General features: G+C 39.0%; 1 protein-coding gene across 1 annotated transcript; it reads left to right on the top strand.

The window, feature by feature from the left end:
• The first annotated feature begins 4,754 nt into the window (after positions 1-4,754).
• foxj1b (forkhead box J1b) lies at positions 4,755-8,338 on the top strand. Its single transcript, XM_036571767.1, has 3 exons — positions 4,755-4,925; positions 5,572-6,146; positions 7,448-8,338. The coding sequence occupies exons 2-3, from the start codon at positions 5,622-5,624 to the stop codon at positions 8,252-8,254; spliced, it is 1,332 nt and encodes a 443-aa protein (XP_036427660.1). The 5' UTR covers positions 4,755-4,925; positions 5,572-5,621; the 3' UTR covers positions 8,255-8,338.
• The last annotated feature ends 2,174 nt before the right edge of the window (positions 8,339-10,512 follow it).

Genomic DNA, 10,512 nt, shown 5'->3' with positions numbered 1-10,512 from the left:
CGTGTTTCTCGCGGTAAGCGAATTATCACGTTGTTTGTAAAATGACTTGTAGTTAAACACGTTTTAAAGTATAAAATGTGTTGTTAGCAGATGTTTTAATGCTCAAACACTATGTGGGTTATCTTGCTAATGCTGGCTCTGGCTCCGTTTTCAACTACTCCGAGTAACTTAACATAGATTTAATGCGCCATTTCTAATTTAATTACTGTACATGCAGACACATTCTTGTTCATGCTTAAGTGATTTTTAAGGTGTAGTTATGTCCCATATCCTCATCAGTCTCGCTAAGTTGTGTAAATAGATTTGAAACATTTGTTGCTGAAATAAATAAACTACATTACACAGCACAGTATTAGTCTGTTATTATTGTTAGACTACTTATCTCAGTGCACCTAGGAAGTTAGTTTCCTATAGTCTTTGAAGCTTAAGTCTTACTGTTGTGGTACTAATGTGACTTGCCTTTACAGTAACTTTAATTCATATTATACCACCTTTAGAACTGAGATTACAGGGGGAACATTTTAACCAGAGCCTGAGAAAAGTGGTTTCCCCTATATTACAGCTGGAGTGGATTTAATATACAACAATGATGCTGATAATCTGTTTCTGTGCACGATCATTTCACTCATTACCTTTTATTCATATTATACCTACTTTACACTGAGATTACAGATGGAACAGCATTCTCTGTGTACTAGTCGTTTACAGCTGTTAAAGATTTAATGCACTATTATTATATTAATTTAGCTTTTTTTAATTTTACTCCACCTGCTTCATTCTATTAGCATTGTTTTATACAGAGAGTAATTGGTAGAACAGCACCCATTGCCCCTAAAAAAAGTAATTTCCAGTTAAAACTGGCAATTAGGATCAGTTTAATATACTATAATGCTTTCTTTGCTTTTTCAGTTCTCCCAGTAACTGCAGTGTTTCCAACATTTTGAACTGTGGTGAATTAAATGAAAAAAAGAGATACATTATATGTTTTACCATTTTTCTCAAATTGAATGATTACTACATGCAGGTGTACTACACTGTAATGTTTCTTGATACAGCTATGTTTTCTGTTACCATGTTACCATGTTTAATGGAAGTAAACAGGTGGGACTGAATTTGCTCAGTGTTCCTGGTAGATGGTTTCCTTTCCCTACACAACAACGGGGCATAAAGGTACTATAATAATCCTATAATTTCCTTATATTACAATGGGTTATAAAAGTAGTATAATAATTGTGTTATTGTGTAAAGTTGGTACAATATGACTAAAAGTTACTGAGTGAAAAGATCTTGCACAGATTGTTACTGTATTTATATATGAATATAAATACAATATGGGACATAAATACACCTTAAAAATCACTTAAGTATGATCAAGAATGTGTCTGCATGTACAGTAATTAAATTAGAAATGGCGCATTAAATCTATGTTAAGTTACTCGGAGTAGTTGAAAACGGAGCCAGAGCTAGCATTAGCAAGATAACCCACATAGTGTTTGGGCATTAAAACATCTGCTAACCACACATTTTATACTTTAAAACGTGTTTAACTACAAGTCATTGTAATTACGAATTAAGCCTATCATCTAAGCCCCGCAGAGCAGCGTCAACTGAAGACGTCATGATTTCGACATGCGCAATGAGGGGGAACAGGGGGAACTGAATTTACCGTAATACTGCTGCACCACTTAAGGTGGAAAATCAAATTCGAATATGAAGCTGGCCAATAACAAGTCAAATTTAGTCTTGTGGTCAATGTTGCGTGTGTTGTGCCTGTAGAAGCTGTTAAAACCAGTTAAACAGAGAGAGAGAGGGTCATTTTACCTGGTAAGTTCTCCATCCATCCATCCATCATCTAAACCGCTTATCCTTCTGGGTCGCGGTGGGGTGCTGGAGCCTATCCCAGCTGTCATTGGGCGAAAGGCAGGATGGTAAGTTTCTCCATTAAGACTAAAATATAAGTGCGGAGCGAAGGCTTACTGAGGCTTCACTTGTTTCTAGCTCATGGAGGCGAACTTGAATTCTGACCACTCTGAAATAAAATAAGTCAAGCATAAACACAGTAACAGACATTTGATGATGGTTCTGTGTATCAAATTTATGCCAGGAAACGAATCCATTCACATGAACAGTAACCGACTGTGTCAGTTAGGCGCTTCGCCACGTTTCTTCCACTTTGGGTCTCGAGTCTTTCCGAGTCATGAGGCCCGAGACCGAGTCAAAGTCTTACTCATTTTTGTCAAGTTGAGTCTCAAGTCATCAAAACCATGACTCGAGTCTGATTGAGTCCAAGTCATATTGACTTGACTCCACACCTCTGGTGATTAGTTATTACACTTTTTGTATGAATATAATGAATTCTAGATGTTAATTTTATTATTTCATTCTTTTTTGTATAACTTAATGCTATACAACTTTCATTCATTTTAGAATCTTGTGTTGGCCTGTTCATCATTCTGGACACAGCTAAAATGTCTACATTTTTACTTAAAGCTTCCAATTGTCTAAAGAAAGAGGAGTGAGGGATGGGTATTTTTAGGATGCAGGAAGTGAGAAGGTGGAGTTTCAGGCATGGTCATTCCTCAAACTTCAGTTATTCCATAATTCCATATAGAATTCCCCTCAATTTGTTTTTAAAATTCCACCCAATTAAATCGTTAAGATAAACAAAGTCCTTATGAGTGTTTTGATGTGAAATGTGTTGTAGAATGAACAGAATTGTTCACAGTGGTGACAGGAGCCAGATTCCTGAAGTGTTTAATGCCTCTAAAAGCTATTACAAGAAATGGTTATGAATATGTTGCCTGAATCCCAAGAAACTGTTTTATGAAAGTTTTGAGATAAGCTTTTGGTCTAAAATCTATTTTTAAAACACATTTATGGTGGAGAGGTACATACAGGGCATCGTACCACAATTTTACATCAACATTACAAACACCAATCAGCCTTTTCATTAAGTACAGCTCCTTGTTTCTACACTCATTGTCCATTTTATCTGTAACACTTACCATGTAGGTGCACTTTCTAGTTCTACAAATACAGACTGTAGTCCATCTGTTTCTCTGCATACTTTATTAGTCCCCTTTTATTCTGTTCTTTAAAGGTCAGGACCAGGTATTATTTGGGTGGTGGATCATTGTCAGCACTGCAGTGACACTGACATGGTGGTGGCAGGTTAGTGTGTGTTGTGCTGGTACAAGTAGATCAGATACAGCAGTGCTGCTGGAGTTTTTAAACACTTCAGAGTCACTGCTGGACTGAGAATAGTCCATCAACCAAAAATATCCATTCACCAGCGTCCTGTGACCACTGATGAAGGGCTAGAGAATGACTAACACACACTGTGCAGCAATAGATGAGCTCCTGTCTCTGACTTTACATCTACAAGGTGAACCAACAAGGTAGGTGTGTCTAATGGAGTGGACAGTGAGTGGACACAGCGGACTCCAGGAACACTGCTGTGTCTGACCAACTTGAACCAGCACGATACCTGCTCTGTAGGAACAAAGTATGCAGAGGAACATAGACTACAGTCTGTAATTACACAATTACAAAGCACCTATATGGTAAGTGAAGCTGATAAAAGAGAAAATGAGTGTAGATACAAGGTAGGTGTACTCAGTGAAGTGGTTGGTCAGTGCAAACAACTCAAAAGACACAGGTTCCATGGTTGTTTAGGATAGCAAAAAAAAAAAATGATTTTGTCGAGTTGTACATATCACAACCTCTTGTTCCTGTCACCACAACTGTAAGTCTCACTGGGTGAGTTTCTCTATGATAAACTATTTTACATCAAACCAGTCTGAATTATTTAGTTTATATCTCAGTCATTGAATTAGATAGAGAAATCAGAGGAATATCCCTTTAGGTGTAGTAAAAATAAAAATAAATGTATCAGAATCAAAGATCATAAAAATACAGCCCGAGTAAGTACCGTTCAATAACAGTGGATGCATAAAACGAGTGAGTGCATAGAGGAGTGCAATAACGTTTTATTGTCACAAGAGGGCACTCTAACACTCTTTAACTCCGATAGAGGTGAATACAGAGGTGTAAAATAAATGCGTTTCTCTGTTAAGCGTCTATAAATAAAGCATACATACGTGTTTTTATCACTCAAAAAGTCTGCCCAAGTACTGGTTTAACGACGAGATAACTGGCGGAATTTGTGAAACCATGCAGTGTGTATGTGTGTGAGTGTACAGCGTGAGGAGGAAAAGCGCGTGCTAAGGCGGGACAAGTGGCGCGCTTGCTGCTACAATTTTAGCGCCTTTCTGTCAGTGTTTGCGCGCCATGTATCTACAACCAGCGCTGTCCCGAAGCGGGAAAACTTAACACCACCACTGCACCCCACACACATGTTCAACCGACACACAGTCAAACAGTCAAACCCAAACAGTCAGTATTAAACAGGGGTGGTCCTCAATTCATTTTAAAGAACAGGACCCCCGTGTATGGAATGATATTCCTGTGTACAAGTACCACCAAGAGACATTGTAGTTCAGCTTCTAAGCCTGATCACAATTACGCGTGTAATTATGAAATGATGGAAGTCATTGAGTGATGTATGCCAGTGCTGAGCTCGCTTTAGTGTTTGTGGTAATGTTGCGGTAAAGACACTCCCCTCAGTGTGTCTGACTGTGCCACCAGACTGTGCTACGTGGTACTCGAGCCAATCAGAATGCGCCTCTTTTTAAAGAGCTATTAAGAGGCAGTAAAGCCTGCTCCAGTCTGCTTCACTCTCTCGTACCGTGCACCATGACATTTTGGATGCCGTAGCCTAAAGGTGGATCCTAATCTTTGCTCTTTTCACATGAGAATGGAGTGATTGAGAGTGCAGTCTCTGAGTGCACTTGTTGCTCTTCCTCATCATCAGTTAACGGACTGAGACCCAGCTCTAGCTCCACTGCATTTACTCTATCGCCAAGGTAAGAAAATGCTTCTTTACAGTAGCTTTACCTTACTTTGGAAATGCAGTATGTCAGCCTTAGCTAAAAAGGGATCTAACGTTTTATATGGTAGTATGGGAACACGCATTTTAGTTTCTGAACGATAAAGCAATGTTTTTGTTTAATTTCCCCACTAAAGTTGTGATTTAATTCGCTTTTTTATTATATGCTGTTTCCTTTTGCTTATTCAGAAAGAATAAAGTAGCTCCAGTGTTTTTTTAACTCTGGTCCTGAATTTATCACAAAATGTTTAGGTCTCTGTTTGCATTTTCTTTTTCTCAGTAGGGTCAATTCAGGTATAAGGATATGTGATAATGTGCTATGAAATATGGGGCAAACGTCAATTTTTCAATTGTCATTCCTATATTCAGTTTCCTATTAAAATGTCTTTGTAATTCGTTTACAGTATTTCATTTTGCTTAAGAATACAGTAGGAAGCATCATCTGAATATCAAATAAACAGGAGTTTTTAAAGATATAATTTACAACCTGATGGCCTATAATACCTCAGTCCAATATAATATATGTGTCTCTTCTTGGTATCTCAAGACCTTGTATGTTGTACATACTTAGCAGATGTTTGCATTTTCTCTATGTAACTTGTCTGTAACTTCCACACTTCTAGATATCCACTGTAAAATTCCTTAGAGGTGTTTAGACGTGTCTCCGTCCAAGATGCCAGTACTGACAAGGCCTGAGATTGCCAACAAATTTAAGGAGAAATGGATGCTGCTTCATCCAGAGGACCGTGAAAACGCCAGTGGTTCTGTGAGTTTGGACGACAGCCTTACCAGCCTGCACTGGCTTCAGAACTTCTCCATCCTCAGTGCCAATCCAGAAAGGTTGCCAAGCTTCGGATGCCACCCGCAGCACTTCCCTCAGCCCAAGAACCCTTCAGGGAGCTCTGACTCACCCTCCAGCCCCGCTGCAGGGGACACAGCAGCCATGGGCATGGCTCAGCCCCCGGGGAATCCCACGCCAGCCTGTGGCACTTACGGCCATCCACAGGCTGGACTCTATGGGCACAGTGAGGAGATTGACTACAAAACAAACCCTCATGTCAAGCCCCCTTATTCATATGCCACGCTAATTTTCATGGCCATGCAAGCCAGCAAGAAGACTAAAATCACCCTGTCTGCCATCTACAGCTGGATCACTGAGAACTTCTGCTACTACAGACACGCTGAGCCAAGCTGGCAGGTAAGTGGTGTATATATGTATTGAAATATTACCTTATAGCTCAGAAATGGTAACTTTAGAAGCCAAAATGTGTTTTTAACTTACTGTACATTAACATAGATTAAGTCATTTTAAACCGTTTCAGTTGGTCTGTTCATCGTAAAATGTTCACGCAATGTAATGGGCAGTGGCTGTTTTTCAAATAGGGTAAATAAATAATAAGCCAGCACTGATATGTAATGTAAGGAAATAGTTCAGGCTTGTTTTAATCTGATTGTAAAGAAAAAGAACATTGATTCTATGTTGACTCCTCAGAAAATTTAGTTTTAGCCAAGCATCTTTTTTGTTGATAATTTATGCAGATTGAATGATTTAGGAGAGCAGTCTTATGGCAGGGAAATTGAGAAAGCTGTGTTCAAAATATGACCTGTAGAGCCAATTGCATTTCATACTGTTTGTGGTCAAAGGAAACCAATTACCATGAGTTAGCATAAATATGAACAAAACTGAGCCACCTTTGTCTATAATGTTCCACTTCTCAGTGTGAATAAATGAAATGTTTTTAGAAAGGTGAGAGCCCTTGCAGGTGTGCTGTTGCTGGAAGCTGAGCCCACTATACTCAAAGGGACCACAGTGTGTCCTGGGGCCTACCTCTTTAATGAGGGACCCTTAGGGGACGTCACTGGCAGCCCAGCACAGCTGATCATAAGAAACATGCAGTACTGCATTACAAGAGAGCCTCATTAGGAGCATATGCTCTCCTGTACACACATCGTTCCCTTCCCCCACCTTCATTAACCCCCCCACCAACCCCCTGACACACATACACTGTATGCCAATGAAAGAGGACACCTCAACCTGCCGCACAATGGGATTATCCCGAGGTCTTTATGTATGAAGTTAGGGGTAATTGCAAATACAGCGCAACTGTGTAGAAAACAAACATGTTTGAAATTGCATTTTGTCAGAATGTACATACTGAGTTTTGGAATTATTAAAGGTTTTGTTGTTTGTAGTGTGTGGACTAGATGTCTGTTAGTTAAGCACCATTGATTGTTATTTTGGCATTTTATGATTGAGTACATTTATTGCCATTGAAGTGCTGAAATTTATTTTAAGAACTATTGATAAACTAGAGATATATATTTTCTAAATTTCAACTGTCTTAAATGTCTTATTTTGAGAAATTATCCAAAAATCAAGGTTATATATTAATTGACAAATGTCAATCAGTGAATCATCAGTAAATTATTTTGAGAAAATAATCTTAAATTAATAGCATATATTCACTAACAGATCCCAATTGTCTCAATCTTTTCCAGAATTCAATTCGCCATAACCTGTCACTGAACAAGTGCTTCATGAAGGTGCCCAGGCAGAAGGATGAGCCAGGAAAGGGAGGCTTCTGGCAGATCGACCCTCAGTACGCAGACATGTTTGTCAATGGCGTCTTCAAACGAAGGCGGATGCCTGCCACAAATTTCAACACCCAGAGACAAAGCAGATTGCTCTCCTCTTGTTCTTCTTATAGTCCTCAACACAACCAACAAACAGCGATGGTCCACTACCAAGAGCCTGTAGCAGGAAACAAACGCAAGCAGGTGTTTCCCAAGCGTGGGGGCAAGTTGTCGAGAGTGTCCCAGTCACCACTGCTGGCCAGTGAGATCAAAAGCTCAGACGTTCTCCGGGGGGACTTTGACCTGGCCTCTGTCTTCGATGATGTCCTCAGTGGGAACGGCAGCACCTTTGAGGACTTGGATATCAACACTGCTCTTAGCTCTCTGGGCTGTGAGATGGAGGTGTCCTCCCAGAACCAGCACGTTCCCAGCCTGCCCAAATGGTACAGCAATGAGGACGAACAGGCTTGTGCTTACTTGGAGATGAACAGTGGGTTGGGATGCACCATGGAGGACTTTCAGCAACAGCAGCATCAGCAGCACATACAGACCCATCCACAATATTATGAAGGAATGGCACTGTTTTCAGATATTCCTCAGCAGCAGCAGCACCCCTGGGAGATTAAAGAGGAAGTCCAAGCCATCCCCCTGTCTCTGGACCAGGGCTATGGTCTCTGTGAAGGATTCTTCTCCGAGATGCCTTTGTGGGAGAGGGCAGAGTCATTTCCATGAACATTCCCACTCTTTCCTCATTCACTGCTGGTCTAAAGACCTATTGACTTTTGTTTTGCTACATTAGCATAATGAAATGGCTCACAGTATGGAAAATACTATATAATTTTTCTTTTTACTTCTTTTGCATGTTTTGTTCCCTGAGAAATCTATGCTGAACATTGATGATTATCCTTGTTCCTGATTCATGGTCGGAGGATTTAATTTTCAAGATGCACATTGCTATTGTGGAACATATCTAAGTAGTGGCAAATCGATTTTTGTGTAGGTTAATCAAGCTAAATCTATATTATTTTAGTTCACTTGATATTTTAGACAATGTTATAATATGAATATATGATCATTTTTTTTAAATCTTAACAAAATTAGCTATCACAAGAAAAAGGGGATGCAATGAGCCAAAGTGCTTTGCAGAAATATTTTCAGAGAAACCCAGCACAAGCACTTTGAGGCACTGTTTAAGTTTGGCTACTCTATTTCAGCCTTATAATTTATTTGATACAATGTGAGAAATGTGAGGCTTCTTTCTTTCTTTTTTACACATTTGTTCTTTTTTTACACAAGCTGTTTAAATGGCATTGTCCTGTTTTTATTTTCTGATTAGTTGTGAAAGGCAATACCATAATCATGGCAAGGACTGTTTTAGAAGTGTATTTGTATTGACTTTTTTGAAGAATGGATTCTAACATGCAACTTAAATCAAACTATATTCTGTACTTGAATAAAAAGATCGATCATCTGAAAGTTGTGATTTAGTTGTGGTTGTACTTTAGATGATCCAAAACCTTTCTAACCCAAGAAATTCTTGTGGAGTAAAAAGAGATCAGGGCATTAATTTATTAAGCTTCTCAGAGAAGAAGTGCTGATCTAGGACGTGTTTCTATCAGTAAGTCAGTGTTTAGCCGTGACTGTAAGAGCTAGGCCTTTAGTTCTGGCCTGAACTGTCAAAACCTGGTCAAAAAACAAAAACACATAGTACAATAATGCTAATTTTGCTATCCAATATGGGATTTGTAGTAGTATGTTAGCACTTATTTTTAATGTTTTTTGGCCATTATAGATTAAACACAGACAGTTGAAGGTTATAAAAGACATGTTCCATGTTTTCTTTGAAGCTTGTAACAAATGTCAACAACAAAAAAATACCTTGTATGTTGAAGTTTTACAGTGAAGTCTTTTAGTAAAGAGCCCCAGCATAGAACTGCTGCTGCTGTTTTCCATTTCTAACATCTGACTGAAACACATTTGTCAGCCTACCACTCATACTCAGTGATGTATCTAGGACTTCCAGACGGACTAAAGTGACATTTTTTCTCCTTACATTGGTTACTTTAAAAAACATCACTGGTTGATTCCACTGACAGTGTATTTGTTAGTCCCAAAAATCAGCAGACATTGAACGAAGGTCTAAAAGGTCACTGTAAATAAGAGATTGTGAATCTGTTTCTAGATCAGCGCTCCTAGCCTGACATGCTATATCAGTACAGGCCCTTAAAACAACATGCAATAGTCTACATACATTAGTTAAAATGTATGACACAAGAGTCACAGCATTGAAAACAATGGGAAAATGGGAAAGCCTGAATAAAAGTTGAGATCTTCTTATTTGGGTATTGTACTGGAAGGTTGTAGGTTCAAATACATGCTTACACACCTTAAATTGAAAGTTCCTCTGTGGTTCTTCGCTTGGATGTATAATTCTAGGAAAAGCCTTTAATTGTTATAGAACATTTTTGATGTGTGGTTGTCCTCTAAACTTTATATAGGTTCTTTACACTTGCACTCGCACTCTCATTTACAACAATTCTTTAGAGAATGAAAATGGTTCACACACATTGGCGTTGCTCCAAGAAACACTAGGCATCGTTATTTTTAAGAGGGTACTGCCACTATATCTTGGGAAGGTGCTTAATCCAAATTGCCCCACATCCCCATGTCTTCACTACCCAAGCATCTTTTAAAAGTTTTAGATAAGGCGTTAGCTGTGAGTGTGGATGAGAGCCTGCTGGAGCTCTCTGGTGCATAAACTCAAATAGAATAGTGAGTTTGTAACACAGCTTTCGTTGTTCACAAAAGAGATTTATTAGATTTTGATCCTACACATGCAGGTCATATTCCTGTTCCAGTCATCGTTCCTTTTTCAGAATCTGTTCTTGTGATTTACCATTAGAACAGTTTGCTTATCAACAAGGAAAGTACAAAGACGTTTGGGACAAGCCTGAACTGGCCCGGCTTCCCTGAATTACATTCAGTTTCAC

The sequence above is a fragment of the Colossoma macropomum genome, unplaced genomic scaffold (genome assembly GCF_904425465.1).
Source record: "Colossoma macropomum unplaced genomic scaffold, Colossoma_macropomum, whole genome shotgun sequence".
Taxonomy (NCBI): domain Eukaryota; kingdom Metazoa; phylum Chordata; class Actinopteri; order Characiformes; family Serrasalmidae; genus Colossoma; species Colossoma macropomum.
This window is presented reverse-complemented; position numbering and strand designations above follow the sequence as displayed.